The sequence below is a fragment of the Notothenia rossii genome (assembly GCF_949606895.1).
Source record: "Notothenia rossii genome assembly, chromosome: 7".
In the NCBI taxonomy this organism is placed as follows: domain Eukaryota; kingdom Metazoa; phylum Chordata; class Actinopteri; order Perciformes; family Nototheniidae; genus Notothenia; species Notothenia rossii.
In genome coordinates this window covers 10648684-10671906 of record NC_136905.1, presented here as the reverse complement: position 1 = coordinate 10671906, position 23223 = coordinate 10648684, and the positions used below count along the sequence as shown (strand labels likewise).

The 23223-nt window shown below is 40.6% G+C and overlaps 1 protein-coding gene across 1 annotated transcript in view; it reads left to right on the top strand.

The window, feature by feature from the left end:
- Positions 1-12: 12 nt before the first annotated feature.
- inpp5b (inositol polyphosphate-5-phosphatase B) overlaps positions 13-23223 on the top strand; it is a gene marked incomplete at its 3' end in the record, with an annotated part of 24160 nt that continues 949 nt past the window's right edge. The window contains exons 1-20 of the mRNA XM_079640925.1: positions 13-266; positions 1160-1238; positions 2413-2510; positions 2649-2678; positions 2778-2888; positions 4069-4212; positions 11209-11302; positions 12945-13115; positions 15454-15555; positions 15763-15877; positions 16953-17069; positions 18438-18625; positions 18830-18941; positions 19017-19126; positions 19734-19869; positions 20111-20221; positions 20425-20590; positions 21487-21722; positions 21903-22010; positions 23134-23218. Of these exons, the coding sequence (XP_079497051.1) occupies positions 209-266; positions 1160-1238; positions 2413-2510; positions 2649-2678; positions 2778-2888; positions 4069-4212; positions 11209-11302; positions 12945-13115; positions 15454-15555; positions 15763-15877; positions 16953-17069; positions 18438-18625; positions 18830-18941; positions 19017-19126; positions 19734-19869; positions 20111-20221; positions 20425-20590; positions 21487-21722; positions 21903-22010; positions 23134-23218 (2371 nt within the window). The 5' untranslated portion in view covers positions 13-208. The remainder of the gene's footprint in view (positions 267-1159; positions 1239-2412; positions 2511-2648; positions 2679-2777; positions 2889-4068; positions 4213-11208; positions 11303-12944; positions 13116-15453; positions 15556-15762; positions 15878-16952; positions 17070-18437; positions 18626-18829; positions 18942-19016; positions 19127-19733; positions 19870-20110; positions 20222-20424; positions 20591-21486; positions 21723-21902; positions 22011-23133; positions 23219-23223) is intronic.

Below are 23223 nucleotides of genomic sequence, written 5' to 3'. Positions count from 1 at the left end.
CAGTGCGTGGCAGCAGTCTGGGCCGGACCAGCAGGAAGAAGAACACATCTGGACCTGAAGGGAATAATGTCGGATTACACGAGGCTCCTGAAGTGTCTCTCTTCCTGCTGTGCATTTATAGAGAAATAGCTGGAGTTTCTCGAAGCTCCACCGGGGATTTACGAGTGTGGGAAGCGTGGAGGCAGGAGTTGACACGCAAATCTTCACCATGGATCAATCCGTCGCAATTCAAGAAACTTTGGAAAGGAAAGAAAACTGCATTATAGTATCCTTTGCAAAGTTCCCGTGCTGTTTTATGGATTTTTGAACACTTCAAATGAAGGATTTCCTGCTTCAAATTGAATTGAAAGAATATCAGAGCTCTGGGAGAGGCTTGTCAGATTAGGGCGCTGCCACTCGGTTGACATATATTTACCCACAACCTCACTGTGATTTCAATCCGGGCTGTGCATTCACACTGTACGATTTTATAATGTGTGTGTGGGTTTAGTCGGGTGTGACTTCCCAGGGATTTGTGCCAACGTATGTATTGAGACCTTTCAGCCACAAGATGGCGCTTTGCTGCTTTTCACAAAGGTAGTTGTGAAGCAAGTAGGGGTAGTAATTCACTTTCAGTAAATATAAAAATAATTATTAAAAATGACTCATTACAGGTAAAATATAATGGATTCATACATTTGATGAAGTCCTTGTATTATCATGAAAATTATCAAAAATGTAAAGTACTTTTATGCAGCAGAAAATGCTATATTATGCTATTTGATTATTATTAATAAGCACAAACATGTAAGCAGCAATGTAATGCTGCATCTGGTGGAGGGGAAGCTAACCTTAACAATGTTCCTTAGAAGTCAAACTTGACACATCTTTTATAAGCTGTTTATGTAATATGTAAATGATCATGATGATTTGCAAAGTATACAGCCATCAGATAAAAAGTACAATATTTCTCTGTGAAAATTAAGGAATAAGTATGAAATGTAAATACTCAATTAAAAGCACCACTTACTGTAAGAAAACACATTTAAAATATTTGCCATTGTACAGAAAGAAATTAGTGAAAACCAGAAGTAGGTCATATTTTCTGATGAAATATGAAGGCCACTGAAGGAACACAAGAACATGTTTCCACATTATCCTTAACTAAACGGTAAACATGCTGTCCAATGCGATGTCTTCTTTGATAACGTTACAGAGAGCAGACTTCTGGGATTGGTGGAGTCTACAAAAGAGCATGCGTAAGTCTTAAAAATATATGGTTCACATTAGCTGCAATATGGCTCCTGTATATTATTCAAAGCCTTTTTATTGTGTAAGGAGAGGGAGTGACTGTATCATGCAATCAACCACACAAACTGACACTAGGGCTGCTCGATTATGGCAAAAATCATAATCTCGATTATTTGGGTCAATAATTGATATCACGATTATTGAAAACGATTATCCATTTACTTTGAAAACATCAATTTATTGGAGAAAAAAAATGTGAACAGTATGTTTTTAACAGTTGATTACCCTAAACCAGGGGTGTCAAACTAAAATACACAGTGGGCCAAAATAAATAAATCTATACTAGTCGAGGACCGGACTGGTTCAATGTTTATTGCAAAACCAAAATGAACATATTGCACATATTAAACCTGGACCTAACAAAGCTTAAATTATTGCCTATAAAAACAATATTAAACATAAAATAATCAGTTGCATTCATTTCTTATGGCTCTATCTGCAGCTTTTCCGGAGTAATTTGATTACTTTTTCCCACAGGCCAACAACAGCTTCAAAAAAACTATTTCCCTCAAAGAAAAACCAAACATGCCCAGAAGGAAACATCCATTGAAACTCAGTGTGCTGCTCTCTGAGGCTAGTTCAAGCCAGATACTTGGCATCTCATCTCGGGTGCAAGTTCATCAATGTTTGGGGTCAGGCTCTGAGCTGAGGCAATATACCGGCGGGCCAGATCTAATAGTAATTAGAAATTATCTTGCGGGCCGAGATTAAATCCACCAAGGGTCCTGCTTTGGCCCCCGGGCCTTGAGTTTGACACATGTGCCCTAAACTTTAAGTATAATTCAACTGAAAAACCAAAAATAAATACAAATAAAAGTAATAATAATAATAAGAAATAATCGTTTTATTTCGATTACGTTGTTTTGGTAATCGTTGCAAGCCATAATCGTAATTGCGATAAAAATACGATTAATTGAGCAGCCCTAACTGACACTACAATGACCAGTGAGTTGCATCAGCCTCTATAACAAACTGATATATGAAAAGGGAAGCATTTATTGCCACGTCGCAAGCCTGTACTGTAGTGGTTTTAATTGCATTCTAATAAAGGTGTCTTTTTATCTTGTCCAGCCCTGCATGTGCATCACACTGCCATATAATTCCTCTTGTCATATTTTGTAGAATCTTTATTTATACCCATCGAAGGATGGCTATTACTGCTGATGACGTGTCGCTGGAGGACATCATACCCATCTCCCTCGACTTTGCTGTTGTGGAGAGTGAGCTGCTTCTCTATGTTGTACTTTATTGCAGATAATAATGCGTTCTCTAAATGATTATGGGTTCTAGTGATACAATTACAGTCGTTTCTCAGAAGTGCCCTCGCACACATTTCTCACCCTTCACTCTTTTTTTAGTTTCTTCACCAGAGGAACTTTCGGTCGTGGGTGAGTCCATTTTTGCTTTATCATAATGTGCTAAATTACTGACCCACAGAAGGAAACTGAACATGGTATTTACTCCTTTGTTCTTCATCTGATTTCTAGGTGCTGATACTAGAGTGAGAGTAAGCTACCAGGAGGAGGAATTAGAGCTCCGACTTCCTTTTGGGTCCCACTCCCGGCTCTTCCTGAGTGAGGTCAACAGGGCGTGGAGTGGTAGGTCAGCCCTCAGAGACGTGGGATATTTTCACAGGATGTCCTGCTGTAATTGCGTCAAAGCCTTTGAAAATGTCCATGAAATTCTTGGAAATGTAAAAAAAAAAAAATGCCCTGAATCTGTTCAAATAGTACATTCACGTGAACCCTCCCCTTTTTGCATACATTTGGGTTTGGTAGTTCATATTTTAAGATTTTATTATCGAAACAATGTAGGAGACATCCATGAGTGAAGAAGTACAAATAATCTGCTCTAACCATCTGTTTAGAGGAAACCTGCTCAGCCAGTCTTCATCTGCCCTGTGTTGACATTGTGTTATATAAAACCTTTATTTAAAAAAGATGTGGCATTAGTTTATTGGAAAAAAAACATTTAAAAGCGGTACACAGAAATATGTCTGAGACGGATGATAACTATGTTGAACTTGTGCCGATTTTAGAAGCACTAACAGGTTTGGTGACTTCATCTGTCAGTTACTTTATGTTGGACATGACACATGGCTGACAAAGATGCTGACAATGAGAGAAGAGGTGGAGTCTGGATGTTGTGTGTAGCATTTGTTGGCAATGGCAGAAAAGGAGAACAGTTTAAACTGAACATGTACCTTTTTTTGATATGCTTCTCTTGAACACCTTTTTCCTTTCTTTATTCTGTTCCTCTGAATGGAGTTGGTTAGGCGGTTAACTGTTTTGTGAGGGGAGTGTCACTTTTGCCACTGGCTCACTATTTTTCACAGTGGAAACTACACATGAGCACAGAGGAAGACTGATTTGCTATTTGTATTTTGTGGTGACCACACAGTGTTCATCTGGTGAGGCAGACCAGGGATGGAAATATGAAATGACCTGACACCTGTTGTTCTTAAAAAGAAGAGTCTGGGAAGTGGTAAAGGTACGCAGATAAAAGCGTCCTGTAACTTGGATTTAAATGTAAAGCACTAGAATACAAAATTGGGGAAATGGTCTCACAACCTCAAAGTAAGACCCAGATGTAAGAGCAAGAAATAGAAATGCTTTAAGTTGAGTAAATGAATAAAGACTCTTGTTTAAACCATGAATTCTTCTGTTGCTGTTGCTATACCTTCTTCTGTACTTTAGCCGGAAAACAAAGCTGGAGTTCAGATACGGTTCTTGTTGTATTGTTCACTCACAAAGTTCCTCTATGTCTGTCTTTCTTTAGATGTTTGCAAGACGACCACACACACACCCAGGTTCGAGTGGATCAGCAAGTACCACAAAAATACCAGAGGCCGGGGAGTTGTCAAACAGGCCCCCTCTCCCCTCAGCTCAACACTCACTCAAGTCAACGAGCACAAGAAAACAGGTTTGCCATCTTGTTTTTATTTGCAGAATTTCATTTCCTATCAGACTTCAATTATTTGGAATAGGCCTAACAGTGCAGTGGATGACAGGAGATAGTTATTTATATTACTGAAGTGCTTGCCCTTTTTTGGCATAGAAGCCTCACAGTTAAAGTCTGTATCAAAGGGTTGCAAGATAAAAACCTGGCGGTTTTGCAAGTACCACTTCCCTTAAATGCAGTTGGCCCAACCTATGTACTGTATGAGCTGTAACACATTTACTCATAGAGCCATGTGGAGAAAGACACTAGTCACACATCAAGTTAGGTCTGTTTTAGCAGAAAATTCAGTTATTATGACTCCATTCCATTTAGCTATGATGATAGTGAGCCAGCATGTAAAACAGCATAGCCGGGACAAAACTAAATGCAGTGGACTGAATGTTTAATAATTCGTTTTCTGCTATTACATGCTAACATTTCTTCCTGAAAAGTAAGTTATTAAGTTTCTGGATTATACAATAGGACTTCCTACAACAACAAATCAAAAATACAACATGATGATTTGAGTTATAAGTAAAAAAAATAAAAAATAAAAAGCTCTCAGCTTATACAGGACGTTCTAAGGTTTTGAGGTTGAAATGTGGCACAGACTATACTAAACTGTAAAAAGGGAAGGGAGATTTTTTCCAGAACGTAGACAGCAAATCGTGCATTGTTTTTACAATTGCAACATTAAGTTGCCAGGCAAAGCAAGTACCTTCTAACCATAAAGATATTAAATAATTTACACAAAAAAGGCAACCTCATGTAAAACATGCAACAATATTCCAAATAAATAACCTTTATTGTTGTGAAAGGTCTAATTTGTATGTGGAAAGTCCATTTCACACAATTTACATGCAATATGTAACCTAGTTGCATGCTAGATTAGACCAATGCAGTTTATAAAGTGCATGATTATGTTGCATACTATAATAATGGAACAAAAACAAATCTAATGTTTATGATATGCAAATCTTATCATCAAGCTAGTCCTAAAAGACTGTAAATGTAACCATGTATTTGTCTACTTGAAGTGCATGAGCTTAACTTCCTGATGTGATGAAGCATTTTCCGGTCGCATTTTCTGCATAGTAGATTATTGTTTGTTCAGCCCATGGTCCAGCCTCCTGTGTCTCTGCAGCAGTGGAAGCTAAACTCCTCCTACAACCTTAGCATGGGCAGGTCTGACACAAAGTGGACATTGCTCTTCTGCACAGAATGCGTGGGAGCGGTGCATGGAGATGTCTGGGATAATGAAAGACTCTGGTATGAAAACTATTCTTTACACTGTTGTTCGAGGTGCTGAAACGAAACGCCATCGGACTACTCTGAAGCATTCAGTCTATGCTAATTAGCAAGCTTCCCAGCTAATGCTAACAAGTAGCATCGATGGTAGTTCGTTCTAAATAAGCTAATTGTAGCCATATTTGCTTAAGAGCCAATCCGAATATGGGTTAGTTTACTCGATATGAAGCTACCGGGATTGTTAGCCAGTGAAGGCGGTTGTTACATTCATAACTTAAGAGCTAATGCCGATAAATGGTCATGGTGTTGCTATGTGAAAATGACACACCTGTTGTGTTTGTGTCTTGGTTCTTGTGCAGTGTTTTTTTAAATGTAGTTTGGTGATAGACTTTCTCTTGTGGCTCATCCTCTAAGCTAACTTTAGCCAGCTCAAATCAGTTGTCTGTAAACTTTATTCCTACTGTCCTTTCAATGAGAAGCAGGTCTTTTAATGACTGTCTGCTCACACGTTAGAAGAGTCTCTCTGTCATTCAGCTGCATATTATCCTAGCGTATAATTGACAAGATCAGGGATGGAAGAAGTACTCAGATCGTGTACTTATTTAAAGGTAGAAATTCCAAAATGTATGAATACTCTTGTTAGAACAAGTCCTTAATTCAAAAATGTAACTCAAGTTCAAAAGTATTAGCATCAACATTTACCAACAAAGTACCACAAATACTCATTATGCAGATTTCAGAATAATATGTATTATATGTTTTGATTATGATTATTTATGTATTAATGTGTTGTTCAAGTTGGTAAAGGAGCAGCTAGTTTTAATCACGTTGTATGCTGCAGGGTAGCTTGTTGGGGTATAACTAAAGTCTTATTTAAGTGTTGATTATTGTACATAATTTGCAAGAGCAAAGTATCCAAAGGTACTACCTAAATGTAGTGGAGTAAAAATACAATATGCACCTTTGAATTGTAGAGGAGTGGAAGTACAAAGTAGCATAAACTGGAATTACCTAAGTAAAGTACCTTAAAGTGTCACTCAAGTACAGTACTTGAGTGAATGTATTTTGATCAAAGATGAATGAGATGAGAAAAAATACAAAAAAGGTTAATCATCAGTGAAATTACCTGTAATTTTAAATCATGAGGGGAAGTCATGCAAAGTTGAACTTTGTGCAGATGCAGTAAAGCTATGACTGTTTTAATACTGAGAAGCCTGAGGCCTGATACAATTTGACATTTATGCTGACTTGTGATCAACCGCAGATAGAGAGACATAGGCGTGTGAAATTGCTGTTGGTCAGACTTCATGCAACTGGCAGCTTGGTGGTTGAAAGTTTAGTAAAGCTCATTAGCTGTTAAAGAACACTAAAGCATGAGCAGGAATGTAAAATATGCTTTAAAGGTCCCATGTCATGGCCATTTCTACTGATCATATTTCCATTGTTGAGGTCTACTAGAATAGATTTATATTGTGCAATTTTCCAAACTCACATTGGTTTCTCATCCAGCATCTCTGTATAGTATGTTGTGTATTCACCGGTATTCACTCTCTGTCCTAAACGGCTTGTTGGAGCTCCTGCCCCCCCCCTCCCTGTGAGCCCAGTGTGCTCTGATTGGTCGGGACGTTGCGAGGCTCGCTGCTCAATGAGCTGCCTAACGGCCCGTCTACACTACAGGCATGAACAAATCTTGAAGCTGGGCGTGTCTGAAGCTTGGCGATTTTTTGCGAGCAACCAATCACATGAATCTCCCGCCCCCGACATACAAAGCAATAGCAATGTTAAAACGAAGTAAACTGGATATAAACTCTCCAAACAGGCGAAAAAACTATCAGTTTCACCCACTGTCTCTGCCATCTCCCTCCATGCCTGGTTCCTCCTGTTTGTATCCCGGTAAATAGTTCCGGTCGTAAAGAACCGGGTGATTTGCTACCGTAATATCTCGTTTGGAATATGAGGAAATGAACTGCGGTCTGGCTCTCCCAGCTTGCACGCGGTTTGATTGGCTGCGCTTGCACTGGCGGGATTTGCATAAACGGAATTTGATTGGCTGATGCCAAGCATCGAGCCTCAACTTTTGATGCCGATAGATGCTCGTGATGCTTGCAAAGCCATGCCATGCTCCCCACAATGCAGTTCGGCGAAGATTAAAAATCTTCTACGTCACCCCGTTCAAGTGAATGGGCGAAGCGTTGAAAGCATTTTTTGATGCCTGTAGTGTAGACGTACCGTTACTGGTGTGGTTTCCGTGTTGGCGGGACAGCGCGAAACTCATCCTGAGCACACACAAACACTCACAGCCGAAGTAAAAACAATAAGTGTGGCTTGATATTGAGTTAGAACAAGGTTTATAAACGCTGTGAGAATGGGTCTGCGGAGAGCATTTCTCCGCCATCTCAACTCGTCTATTACCAACCAGGGGGGTTCCGGGAACCGCATGACGTCATGCGGTTCCCGGAAGAAACAAATGGAAAAAGAGAAATCTCCAAAGAGGCGTTTTGGTGCAGCATAGACAGGTCTTTTCTGTCTTAGAGTTTTACTCGCTACAGGGTGTACTTTGAGGGTTTTTGACTCTGCAGACCGTTTACATGCATAAAAACCTTCATAACACACAAGTGGACGGGTAATAACCAGAAAAGCATGACATGGGCCCTTTCAAATAACCCAAGCTACTTACACTCAAAACCTTTGGGGGCCTTATTGAGGTTGCAAGAAACGGTGGTTATATTCAATAACAGGGTGCATGCAGCAGGGAACAGTCACTCACTAGTGTATTTAAAAACCCCAAAAGTTATATTCACGATCTGAGAGATTTTCGGATAATAACAACCATTTTGTAAATTCAAGACAAGCCTCAAGATATATTTTATGTCTTATTTGCCAGTCAGTTTGTATTGTTTCATCCAGAAGCTCAGTTTTCTTTTAAACTCAGTTTACTTTACTATGAGGTTAGCAACGCCAAAAGCAGAAGAGGATAAACTTGGTCTATAATAGTTTATGGTTTAGCCAACAGGAGTCCTTGCAATCCAAGAGTTGGGGTTATTGATACTCATGATTTATTTTTTCATATTTTACCTGAGAACTCTTCAGTGAGACAGGTGTGTTTGGTGTGGGTGCATACGGAGATGTTCACCATCTGGATGAAGTATTCCTATGCACAGTCCCTCAAGTATTTTACAGTTTGCTGGCGATCAAACAACGGGCCATGTTCTTTCCCTTTGCCTTTTCAAGCAAATGCCAAAGCTGCTGGTTTGGAATAAAAGGTCAAGCGTTCCCTCTAGGATTATAAAAGTGGTGCTTATTTTTGACCTTGCACAGCCTAACCTTGTTTTGGTTCTAGATTCTCTTTTTTTTCATTTTCACACCAAATGAAACAAAGGGCGTAAGCATTTCTGTATGTATTTACCTCAGTGCCCTCGTTTTGTAAATTGTTGTATATTTATTTTAGCAATAGTACTGTTGATATCCATGTCTAGTCACTTGAAGTCAGTTTATTAAAGTTAAAAGTTAAATGCAGGGTTCGTACGGGTGCTGGAAATCCTTGAAAATGCTTGACATTTTATGAGGTGTTTTCAAGGTTTGAAAAGTGCTTGAATCTTGGGAATGGTGCTTGAATTTGGGATAAAGTGCTTGAAATTGTAAATGCTTTACTTCGCTTTTTAGATTGAAAGAAAAATAAAGAGGTCGGAGCGCGTTTAATTGCTTCGCTTTTACATAAAAACAGCTCCGCTCCGGCCTTCCTGCGCTATGCATGTTTTTGTTACGTGTGACCTGGGTATTCTGATGAGAGTGATCGATGATAGTGTGCCAGGAGGTCGCAGTTTCAACCAGCGTTGGCTAGCAGAAGACAAATACAAGCCATGGCTAAGACGAGGGTCGAGCCCACGAAAAAAAATAATTTCAGTTCGCGATGGGAGAGTCTGCGCTGACGAGCCACATGAAAGGTACGCCGTAGTAGAGCATTTTGGATTATGCTAACGTTGCATGTTGCGTTTGTTTAAGCTAACGTTAGCAAGCTGAATAGCGAACTCGATGAGGGATAATAATTGCAGGGGACAATCATTTCAGAGGAGCGTACCTATGTTAATATGTGCGTTACAGTCGCCATCCTGTGGTGTTCAGAGGATGAAGCACTCACTTGTAATTCAACCCAGTCTCACGGCATTTCGTGTTATAGTCACGAAATATAATCTATTGATTCGACACAGAACGGTTTTAAAAGCAATGTATTTCTACTGGTAGTATGTTTCGTGCCTAAACCAAATGTGACTTGCTCTATCGAAATCTGTCACATTGACCCGAAGACACATTTTCGTTTGTATTACTGGTCTGGGGGAAGCTTGTGTGTGTATTGTGTTTGTGTACCGGGGAAACAATCACAAGAAACCCCGGCTGTTGTTATGCCTCTAGCATTTACATGTAGAAAACCTAAAGCTTTACGAGAGCAAAAGTCACGGAAACTCAGATCATTGTGACAAAGATTGACATCAGGGCACAGGTCAGAACTAGGGCTACATACAATAGTCCAGGATGAACATGCACATTCCCCGATATCATCAGTAGTAATACAATCAGAGCACGGCCAAGAGCTAGCAGTGAGTCACAATGCCTAGTTTGTTTCGTGTGCACATTGACAGTGGAATGTAAAGTAATCATCTTGTGTAGAGACCTCATATTCACACATGATAGTAGTGGCGGTTTGCATTTGTTATGCGCAGGAGGGGGTAGGGAGGCGGCGAATAACGCAAGGGAAAAGCAGTACAGTTTGGGATTAGCCATTGTTAGTCCAGTGAAGGTACTCACCCAGAGGTCAACAGTCCTTGGTTGTTTATAGCATAAAGAACATCTGATTTAATGTGAGGTAGGGAACTAATCATTTGAGTATAAGTATCTGTATATAAATATGTAATTTACAACAGCTGTAAGATGCTTGAAAATGCACCTTGAAAAGTGCTTGAATTTGACTTTGGAAAAGGTGTAAGAACCTTATAAATGTTGCTCACAAACTGGAAAGAGAGTCACGCTGGCTTTCAGTTTTCAAAAATACAGTCATGTTATAAAAAGATTACCAACGTAAAATCCTGTTGTGTATCTCGTATTCTGGTCAGAAGCACTCACTCTTAATGTGGCACTTTATAACTTCGTAGAGTTTAATTTCCTGCTCAGAAACCAGGGCTTCCCTTTCAGAGCAGCCAGCTGTGTTCCCTGCCAAGCTGCAGGAGACAGGGGCCATGCTGTCTCATACCTCACACCCGTCCATTAAATCAGCTACTTGGGATGCATTAACTGTAACCAACTGCAAAAGGCAGCTACAGTCGATTGACCACGACAACTTAAACCTGTCTTTGCCTTTGTATGGCCGACTTATGTGTTGGATGTTTTTATTCTGAGTGATTATTAGCTAGTGTTCTCCCTATCAGTTGAAAAATGTGTTTGCTCAGGGTTGAGTTCTTCTTTCTCATTAGAGTGATTCGTCCCAGGCTGTCAGTACCTGGGGCTGAGTTTAAGATAATGTTGATGGGAAGGATTCCCTGCAGCTGGCACGACACTTTGACAGTCAGTCAACTTGCAACCGGCAAAGAATATTGCCGTTTGGGATCAACGTGCAGGAAGTTCTGATGGACGAAAAAGCTGTGCTACAATGCTGACCTTTTATCTTAATGATCTGATAAACATTTGAAACGAATGAAAAAATGAATTTTCCTTTTCGCTCCTTCTCTTCCCGAACAGAGAACCCATCAGACCAAAAGGGATCTTTAGAAAGGGACAAAGGGTCTTCTAACAGTGGCACGCCGAAGTCCAGAGCATATTCCAACCAAGAGAGGTAAGGCCTTTTTATTTATTCACATGTGAGAGCGCTCAAGACAACATTTCTTTACACAACTATGTTTTTTTACATTAAGGTTGAAAGACCTTCATTATTATCCCCTCCATATTTACCTTTGTTCACTCCCACTGACTTTCTCTATACATCCATGGCCATTTCCCTGCTGGGATAGTCTTTAAAGCCTCTTTCAAAACGTCTTTTCATTAACGCTACCCGGAGTCCTGTCAGTGCTTGTATTTTTTTTACGTTTAATACAAGTACTTATAGAAAACCTTAATTTAAGGGGATCTCAGGCTGTGGCAGGCCCATACATCAGCAAACGTTAAACAAACGGTAATGGTCTTCTTTGGGTTCTTGTTTCCAATGTGTAAATTAAATATCGTTTGATTGACTCGTATGTTATTGGTATGACTTTGTTTTGATTCAGTGGTAATGAAAGTATGTTGGATTTAGTTCTTGCATTTGTTGAACAAAAGTGTGTCACTTTGCCTTGAATTAAGATCTGTCCCAAAATGTTTTGCCTATTTTTGTATGTTTAAAAGTAGTGGGGAAACCTACCAGTTCTGCTTGGCAGGCGTTTTTTGGTTTCTTTGAAGGTACTTCAAAAAGTACTTCATCTTAATTCAGTGTGAAGTCCCTCCATGTGTCCCATGTGTCCCATGTGTCCTGTTCTTTTCGACTGAGTGGGCCCCAGATCTCACATCCATATAAAGATATTGGTACATTTCCATAATCCAAAATGTTTGCCCAGATTCTAATAGAGAGGTTATGTTTTAAAACGTGTTTATTTTCTTTACATAATCCATGTTTTGTATAGCTGTCTTTCTTGGTACATGACGTCCTGCTGTAGATCCGTGAATTGGGGACAAACTCAAAACCTTGCTCCATATCACAACTGGAGCTCAAACACCTCACCTTGTGCCTCTATAATATTACAAAAAAAAGCTTAAAACTTTACATTTGAAGATTATAAGCTTAAACTTATACTATGTTGTTAGTAAGTGAAGTATGAGTGCGTGAAAAAGCAGAATTATGTTGATTTGATCTCTTACCCCAACCAGTTTTAACACACACACTGCGTACTTGCCTGGCAGCAGCTGAAGATGAGTGTTTAATTTATTTAAAGTTGTCAAAGTGCAAATTTGCTCACTTCAGTACCTGGAAACTATTGCTGCCACTTTTAAGATGAATGCTTTTATGCTTATGTAAGATGGATTTTAGTTGCAGCTTTTTGCTGGAAGATTACAGGGTTGGGTCACATTACATTTCTTCCTCAGCCCTCAGCTTCATTCCACATTGGCAACATGGAAATAGAGCTTTACTTCATAGATGGAGTTCTTCTTATCACTGCGAGGCTCTACTGTACATCAGGCTGGTACTCTGGAGCAGAGTGAAGTGCTTTCTGCTGTCATGATTTTATTTCCAGATTTTTAGGGAAGCTCTTGCTTGATGCAGTAACGTTTGCATGTAACCGTTCACACTAGGGTACGTGAGATGACAGCAGCCTGATAATGTTTCTATCTTGGTCTGTCTCAGCTCCGCACCTCACTGCTCTCTCTTCTCTCTCTTCTCTCTCTTCTCTCTCTTCTCTCTCTTCTCTCTCTTCTCTCTCTTCTCTCTCTTCTCTCCTGGCGTTCAGTCCGGGCCTCTCCAGTCGGGAGGACCGGGATGACCTGGTGCGCTCCTCCAGCCACACCACGTCCAACAAAGCAACGATACTCGCCATGCCGCAGTTCGGCCTGCGCGACAACCTCATCAAGTGTGAGCTGATGAAGAATGAGGACATTTACACTTATCTACAGAACTTCAGGTAATTTAACAACTTGTTTTGAATGTGTTGCACAAACATACATGTGCTTGGTTCTGGCATGTGGGTGGAAAACGATGTGGTCTTTGTTCTTCTTACTTATTATAGAAATGAATATACTGTAGAGGCCTTGCCAATTGTATTAAGGGTTGTTTTTGTGTCTACATTATCAAGCGTAAAAAAAATAACAATGTCGATGTTTAGCTATGGTGTGGTTACTGCCTCCTGCTGGTAAAACAGGGCCTAATGTTTACTTGCACACAAGAATTTAGCAAAGCATAAACAACAATATAGATTTAATTGGAATGAAACAAGGAATCTTAGAGACGTTTTAAACTCTGTTATTATAACTCAATAGGGGGGATACTGTATAAATGCTATTTAATGTTTAAGGTAAGAGCTGGGAATATCAAGGAGCCGTTTGCGTGGCGTTGGCAGCATGTCGGCTCAGTGGGTGATGCCCAGAAGTGTCCATGTTTTGTTCCAACATTGCTTTCTGGGTGTAATTTGCATGCTGGGTACACGGTTCCCCTGGCTGCTTTGACTTCCTCCCACACACCAGACATGAAGCTCATGATAATTGTGGTCTTTAAATTGTATGAACCTGAACGTGCTTGCGTAAGTGAGTGTGTTGCAACATCTCTAAGGTGCTTGTAGTGCTCCTGTCCCCGCATGACCCTTAAAGCAATACACAGAAAGAAATGACGCATTATGTGCTGTTTGTGTTATAATCCTGAAAAGTGTTTTAATCGGAAAAAGCAAAGTTTCTGATTTGACATTGTACTGAATCACGTGCATTGCCTGCTTTCACCTTATATTGCAGTACATACTGAAAATACAAATATGTACGTCATGAAAACAGCACTCCCTAGACTGTGATATAAAACACCTTCAGCATCTTTCAAGCTAAGGGAGGTGCCATTAGGGCAGAAAGGGTTTCACTGTGCCATGGTAGTCAGCACAAAATAAAGAGCTCTTGCGCAGCAGTATGAGCAGCAGCTGCCTGAACATCAGAGAAGAGGGCTATTGAATGCAAGAAGGCTGATCTTTAATGTGCAGAATACATCTCAATGGGGAGGTAAATGAAAAGGTCACAATTGAGGTGCTTTTCCAAGTCCCTTTAGTGAGGCTGCTCAGAAGTCTCTTTTTGTTCTATACCGTTGCCTTGCAGTGTAGACAGCTCCTCTGTTAAGCTGTTTATTAGGTGTAAACGTCTGAAATCAAAAGTGTTTATAACCGCTACATTCAAAAGGGCTGTGAAAAGTAGTCCTGAATATAAGGATAGCAACACACATATCCATACAGTTTGTCCCGGAAGACAATCATAGTGTTGCATTTGGTCGTACACAGGAAAAGGCTTAGATAGTTCTGGCAACATTTAAAAAAAAAACGGAGATCTTCAAACCCTAGTTCCTTGTGGAAGATGGTCCGAATGTTCTTTCATCGTTCGTTTGAGAAAGTTACAGATATGGTTGCATCCAGCCATCAGACAGGGTTTTCGGAGCTATTCACTTATCCAACAAGCAGTTCTGACTGAGTAAACTTTGCTGACACAGGTAGGCTCATTTATCCTTCATAGAGTATCATTTCTTGAGATGAGCGAGCAGTAAAGCACCAAGGGGTCGAAACTGAGATTGAGGTAATTGTTTCTCTATTTAAATCTACCCTGATGTAAAATAAACAACAGACAGGCTTTGCTAGAATCCGTAACCATCTGGAGATTCAACTCAAAATAGTGTGCAATCAAACTGCGGCTTTGTATTCAGGGTGTCTGCTGGATCTTAAAAAGTATTAAAAGTTGATAAATCAATTTAGTGAAAATGAAGGCTATTAAAAAGTATGAAACGGCATTTTCCAAGGTATTACATTTTGTGCCTTTTTGTCAATAAGTATATCAATTGTCCAAAGAGGTTGTATTCTAGTCTGCCTGAATGTAATCATTGCGTAGGTGTGTAGTGTGATTCTGTGTAGTTTATTTATGGCATCCCGTTGGATTTGACTTCATCTGAACAGGACATCGCACGCTCACTGCTTGATGGCGTGCGAAGGCCCGTTTACGCCGGTTGCTAAGGAACATCGTTATGGGAAATGCAAGTTTGTGTCCAAATGGTTGGAAGACAAAGAGGAAGGACAATCAATACTGTATATAGTCAATGTGAGGTAAAATGTGTCGCCATGGTAACCGGTTAAAACTCCAAGTGGCGATGAGGTCTTAAAATGTATGGGAAGGGTCTTTAAAAAAGGTCTTAAAAGGAATTACATTTGACTTCAGGGTTCCTGCATATACCCTGGTGTTCCTCTCCTTTGTGCTTACTTCTCGCCCCTTCCCATTCTGTTTCAGTTTTTTTCTCGGCACATACAATGTGAACGGACAGACACCGAAGGAAAGCCTCTTTCCTTGGCTGAACTGCACTTCAGACCCTCCTGACATATACTGCGTGGGGTAAGTCACATCCACCCTGCGGGAGAATAGCCTTTCAATCTCCCCTTAATCCCATTACACAGACTGATACCCACACTGCTCACACCTCTGAATGTACCATTGAACGTGCCCACCCACAGCTCGGTGTTTAATCCTGCCTACGTTTCAGTTTGCTACTTTTATGTGAAACTGATTTAAGAGTAACAAAAACGTTTTCCTTCTTGATAGTTTTCAGGAGCTTGACCTCAGCAAAGAGGCTTTCTTCTTCAACGACACCCCCAAAGAGCTGGAGTGGACGAAGGCCGTGTCCGAGGCCTTGCATCCAGATGCCAAGTATGCCTTCGTAAGAAAAAACCTTTTTTTAATTCATTTTTTATCCTTCCTGAAATATTTGTATAGTTATTTCTGTTGATACTCAATGTCTCTGAGGGATTGCTCAACTGGGTAAAACTAGTGCACTCAACAACAACGGCGGTATTTACTTGCAATACCATTTGTTTACAACAGAAACAATAGTGTATGCATGGCTACTCGGTCAAAAACTGTGTGCTCACCCCAGCCCCAATCACTGCCGCCTGGTGAGCTCACTTGTATCACCTGTTGAACCAATACCCCATCCAGTGTTCAAAAAGCATCAACAACATATACGTATTGTTATGGTATAAGAGTTATTAACCACAGGTTTTTAGACTGGGACTGTATATATTTTCCCCAAAGCTCGTTAGACCTTTCTTAAAATGGGCGCTGGTAACATATTTTTTCTTTGATTGTGTTACAATGAACTGGCAGATGGCTCATGCAATGTCTGCCTGTGGCTTTAGTAACTGCTTAAATGAACAGTGTCCCATTAGATTATGCAGAATGTTAGATAGGAACTTAGCCTTGTCATTTCTTCTCTTGCCTTTTATTAGCTTTCATCTACTTCCCTTTTCTCAGAGTGCTGAATCTAGCTTTTAGCTTCCTGCTTTCTTGGCCGTTACAGGATTTCTTTAAGTCACGTAGGGGGTCTAAAGACAACTTTTCTTCATTCACTCTCCATGCTCTAAATGAAGGATGCATGGCTGATCTGTAACTGACACTGTGTAGTTCAGGAAGCCAAAGAAATAGCTTTTTACCTTCAAGTTTGAATTATGATTTGTCTAGGTTTGACAGGGAGGGAGGTTTACCAAACTATTTGTGCTTCCCCCTATGCACAGCTGCTTCGATTCTGAGAAGTGCTGTTTGTTTCTGTTTTCTGGAGATAAGATTAAGATGCTGATTTAAGCAGCAAAAAACTGTATTCCAGCACTTGCCTTGTTTGGCTCTACTGCCCGCGCATTAAAGGAAATTACCCAGCAAAGTCTGCATTTCAATGTGTACGGTATATGTTCCCTTTCCTGTATAAAAATGACATTTTTGCTTGTACTCCTCTTCTCCAGGTGAAGTTGGTGCGTCTGGTCGGTATCATGCTGATCTTCTATGTAAAGAATGAGCATGCGGCGTTCATCTCTGATGTGGAGGCTGAGACAGTAGGCACAGGCATCATGGGGAGGATGGTAAGGACTGCATTTTAAGGGCTTATTCTTTAAGGTCCCCATGTTGTGTATATTGTAATATTTACATTCTGATCTGGGAGTTGTTGAGCAGCTGTGATCCGAGAGAGTCCATGCTTCAGGTGTCCCTCATCTCCATCTCTTTCCCCTGTTGCTGCTGATTGAATCACTTTGATGTTCCTTCATTAGAGATTCCATAAAAAGCTTTTTATTCTTGGAGACTTTCAAACCATGTTTCAATATCAGTTTTAGTAACCTCCCTGGTTTTGTCTTCATGAAAAGGTCTTCCATTGCCATTGCCATATAAATGCATTAGTTATAACCAGTGTTTCCGCCAGACCAGGGCTGAGAGGGCGTCCACCCCGAGAGCGGGAGGTATCACGTCACGTTGTGTCACGTGAATTTTGATTTGAGCCGTCCCTTTTATAGATACTATCTCTTTACGTATTAGTGATGGGAGTTCCGGCTCTTTTTAGTGAGCCGGATCATTTGGCTCGGCTCACTAAGAAGAACCGGCTCCCAAACGACTCTTCATGTTACCACAGTTTACCACGGAGCCTCAGTTTCGCCACTGCGAGGCTCCGGCGCTCGCAGTTAGCGCGCGTGCTCCACTAGCACCCAAGGCTCGCCGGCAGTATACTTTCCGTCACAGGAACACACTTTGCTGGTGGCGAAAATAATCCCACCAGACTCCTTTGCCCCTCCAACAGAGGGATGTCCTTGCCCTTTTTCCTTTTCGTAATTTCAAGCGATAAAAACTCTCGATCTTCTCTCGAATTATTAAGTTTTTTGGACGCCCTCGGCTCGAGTTCAGGGCGTTCCGAGCTGAATAAGGGCGTCAAATGATGGCATGACGCCCCCCCTGGTGGAAACTCTGGTTATAACAAACAAGTAGTGTGCGTGGTAATCCTATCAACAGTAGCTTCACACATTAACAGCAGGTTATTAAAGCAAACGAGCGAAGCAGAGAACAAACATTGGGATAATACCATGACTGTGTTGTTTCTCTGCAGGTAAATAGCACTCTTTATTCGGCCGTAAGGACAAACATTCAAATCTTGTCTGCTTCCTCCTTTTACCTGTTTGCATACACTTCCTGCAGAATAGATATGTCTTGTTTTATGTGCGGCCACTGTGCCTGCAGTGCAGAGCTGGCTGGTAACCAGTGAAGCCTTTGTGATGTTGCTTTGCACCACAAACCATTTATAGCATGCCAAGTGTGTGCTTGATTTGGAATATAGAAAACATAGCTTCATAGAGACTTAAAACATTGTGTTTCCCTAAATCATTTTTGCAGGAGTTAGATTATGTGGCTCACTTTATTCTGACTAAATGTCTCTTTCCCCCTCTAAATGTCTCATTGGTCTGCAGGGAAATAAGGGTGCTGTGTCCATCCGTTTTCGCTTCCACAACTCTGATATCTGCGTGGTCAACTCTCACTTGGCTGCCCACATCGAAGAATACGAGAGACGTAATCAAGACTACAAGGACATCTGCAGTCGTCTCCAGTTTCGCCAGCTCGACCCAAATCAACCCCCACTCACTATCATGAAGCACGAGTATGAAACCAATGAACTATTACAGACTTACAGTGTCGTCATCTGCATTAAATGTGATCGTAAAAATGCTTTTGCTTTAAATCCACATATGTTTGTATACAAGTGTTGGAGTAGTTGAATGAGATCGTGCACATTTATATCCAACTGTGACAATTTTCTTATACATATCTAACTTTTTGTAATGTCTGTCTCTCTGTTCCTCAGTGTGATTTTATGGATTGGAGACCTCAACTACAGAATCACTGAACTTGACGTCTCCAATGTGAAGGAGCTTATCAGCAACAAGGACTTTGAAACGCTGCACAATTTTGACCAGGTAACGTGAAGGAGGGTCTCTTTATTCATGTTTATCAGCAGTGTGTGATACTTACCGGCTCTCTATGCTTCTCAGCTCAAGAGGCAGATCGATGAGGAGGCCGTGTTTGTTGGCTTTGTGGAGGGAGACATTGATTTCCAGCCCACCTATAAATATGACACCGGCTCTGACTTGTGGGATACGAGGTAAAGTGATATGAAGGTCTGACTGTAAACGGCAGAATGCATATTTATAGTAGAGAGCGTTTATCACAGATATGTTCATACATCTCTCCATTTGTAAGTGTCTGTTTTTCCCTTTGTTAAAACCACTTTTATTCGAGTGTTCACACAAAGATTGGCACGATAGGATCTCCCAGTGCCGTGATGATTGACATATGGGGTTCAGGGAGGAAAGCTGATATTGTAATGTAATGTAAATACAAACGGGAAATAGCCTCTATATTTGTGCCCTGAAGCAATGATAAAAAAAGTTTGCTTTACACGATTCACCCGTTAAACATATTAAAGAGGTTTCTCACTTTAAATCTTTAAAAAATCTACAACATTAATTGGCCCAGGCAGGAATAACAAATCTTTTTGGCACCCTGTTTTTAGGCTCTTAAGATTATCAGTAACTGTGCCTCATAGCTCATTCAGGAGTATAGTTGTCTGGTACCTTTTACTAGTTGTATGTGCAAATATACGTTAGAAAGTATGTAATGTTCACCGTATTGAGATACTTTAGTTTAGGTAATGCGTAACGTTATAAACATGCTTGAGAATTAACACGTTTTGTTTCTTCTGCATTTAGTGAAAAATGCCGCGTGCCAGCATGGTGTGACCGTATCCTGTACAGAGGGAAGAACATCGTGCAAAAGCATTATCAGAGTCACATGGCTCTGAAGACCAGTGACCATAAACCAGTCAGCTCCCTGCTCCAAATCGGGGTTAGTGATTCAGCCTTCTACCTTTTTTCATCTTCAATTTCTTTCATTTCTTTCCTGTTGTGAGATAGATGGGGAATCCAGAAGAAATCAATGCATTTCAATACAAATGTTGTTGCTTATATTTTTTTGCAAATGTCATATAGGGTATTTTGTTGTATGACTTAAAGGTCATAAAACAGATATTTATGTTGCACTGTTGCTCTGCCTCTTACATGTCTCTGTTTTTCTACTGTTCCCACAGATTAAGAGAGTAAATCCTGATGACTATAAGAGGACCTTTGAAGAGATTGTACGCAATATAGACAAAATGGAGAATGAGTGTATTCCATCTGTAACCTTATCCAAGCGTGAGGTAAACATTTCACATCAAGTCCCGTTTGATTACAGTGTAGTCAGTAGTCTGATAAGCCCTGCACAATTCATTTGACTCCTCAAGTAACCCACCACTAATGAATGTGTGTATTGATTAAGGGCTGTTATCCTAATGGATACAGTTACATTACATCGAGTAGACTTTTTCTCTCCTGCCTCATGAACCCTTTCCTCTTCTCTCAGTTTCACTTTACGGATCTGAAATACATGCAGCACCAGGCCGAAACTTTGAGCCTCTTCAATGACGGGCAGGTCCCGTGTCAGTTTGAGTTTATCCAGAAACCCAATGAGTCCACATACTGCAAGGCCTGGCTCACGGCCAATCCCTCCAAAGGCTTCATCGCCAACGGTGAGTAGCACATGAGTACAGAGTTTCATCCCAGAGTCACGTTTATTTTCTGATCTACCATCTTTCAGTTTGCTGCCTTAAGGTTTGAGAAATGGTGAAGTACTTTATGAGCTGTGAGGTCAGATCTCTTTGGTTTTGACTTACAAGATAAGTAATCGCTAAATCAGGCATTTGGTAAAAAAAAAGTTTTAAATGCATGTTTTTTTCTCTGGATAGATGAAGCATATATTCTTTGCTTCTCATCTCTCTGAGTGTTGCTGCATAAAAAAGGCGCTGGGTATATACAGAGCTCATGAACTTTGAAGTACAACTCAGTATTTCAATTATCCTGGAATCAGGAGATCGGTATGGTGGCTTTAGAGCAGGGGTGTCAAACTCAATTTCATCCCGGCCACATCAGCATTATGGTTGCACTCAAAGGGCCGGTTGTCATTTTAATGATATATAAATATACATATGTAAATATATAACATATATTAAATAATGTGTTATATTACATTGTTGGCCCTGCATTGGATTATTATCAGTTCTGGTAATATCTTTCTAAATAACTACGTCTGAAAGCAAAAGGTCTAGGGCAAATAATTGAAAGTAAATATTCAACAGTTACACCAATTGTATTGTATATTATATTCTTTGCAAGCTCTTGCGGGCCACATAAAATTAGGTCGCGGGCCGGATTTGGCCCCGGGCCTTGAGTTTGACACCCCTGCTTTAGAGGATGTGGGTGAAACTCAAAAATAGAATCTACCTGACAATTAACTGAAGTCTTTGTTATTTCATTGCATCTTATAAATGAAACCATTTGTGAAATGGCAAGAAGTAAATGACTTTGGGCCAGTAGATTTCCCGTTTATTTTCCCTTTACGTTAATGTGCATCTCTCTCGACCTCCAGGTGGGACTGTGGAGATTGACTTTGAGGTTTTTGTAAACCGTTCAACCGCGCCTGAACTTAACTCTGGCCAGGAGCAGATCGAAGACATCCTGGTGCTCCACTTGGAGCGTGGGAAGGACTACTTCATTTCTATCTCAGGAAACTACCTGCCCAGCTGCTACGGTTCCTCCATCCATTCATTGTGTCAGCTTAAGGAGCCAATCCAGGACATGCCACAAGAGACTCTTCGAGAAATGGTTAGTGCTCCCATGTCCAGAGCAGCGACGGTGTCCTTGAACTACCTCTTCTCCATTCAGAGTTGTCTTATAGGCCACAGCATAGTAGTTTAAATGTATTGGCAGTTCATGTTTGATTTGAAACTGTTGAATCCATTTGACTGAACTGCTTCTCTTTGATCGGTTTGTTTTTAACATCAGGCGGAGAGGTCTGGAGATGAGAACGCTGAAAACACAGAAAAGCCTCTAGACATTCCTAAAGAACTGTGGATGATGGTGGATCACTTGTTCCGCAGTGCACTCAAACAGGTGAGAAAGCAAAACAAAATGTTCTCCTTTTAATCAAATCAAAGAACACTATAGTCCGATTTGGTTCTTTTGGAGCATTTTTTTTGTATGCGGGGTTATATCCTTAAATTGAATTATGTTATTATTATTATTATTATTATAAAAAAAAGTTTTAAAGATTGTCGATGAGTCCACAAAAGATTTACAAAACAAATCGGAAGAAAAACTGATGCGTAGATCTTTGTTTTGAGTGGTCTTCATGTGGTTAATAGAATTAATCTCTATTTCTAGTCATTTAAACATACCATTGTCCTTTTTAACCATTGTAATTACCGTAATTTTCGGACTATAAGCCGCGCCTTTTTCCCCATTTTTCGACCCTGCGGCTTATATAACGGTGCGGCTAATCTATGGATTTTTACAGCTAACGGCCACTAGGGGACCTCCTAAGTCTATGGATTTTACAGGTTACAGTCCACCACCTTTAACTCTATGGGCTCTATGGCCGGTCGCGCCCCCCCACCTTTAAGCGGCGGGCTCCAGCAGGAAAAGCTGGAGGCCGGAAAAGAGTGAGACAGGTAGCGCGCAAGAGTAAAAGTGGAACCAAGAGTGGTACGAGAGACAGAACGAGAGCAAGACAGACAGACATTACGATGAGCGAGACAGTTTGTCCCCGTACCACTGGTTGAAAACCACTGCTGTAGATCACTGCCGTACGTGCGCTGGGAGCGCACCGTTTAAGTTTGAAAGTTGAAAAGTTTGTTTGTCTGAAACGCTATGTGATACAGTACAGTTTACACAGCACAATGTTCTGTAGCTACTATTGCACTAAATGCTAACACTTGAATACGTTATGCAAATATGCAACTTGTTTGTTGAAATGTTAATAAATGGGAGCTTCCTCAAAACAGCCATCTCTTTCCCGACAATCCCCTCTGTGCACGAACCCTTACATATGGTAATTAAACATTAAAACACCTGCGGCTTATAGTCCAGTGCGGCTTATATATGTACACATCATTCAATTTAGCTGCTGCGGCTTATATTCAGGTGCGCCTTTATAGTCCGAAAATCACGGTAAGTCTATTGCAGCTCCACTGCAACTCAAAAACAAAGTTTGAATGTTTCTGTCCTCTATTTGCAGGAAGACATATTTCAGCAACCTGGGCTCCGGAGTGAATTTGCAGTGATCAGGGATTGCCTTGATACTGGCATTCCAGATTCTCTTCGTATC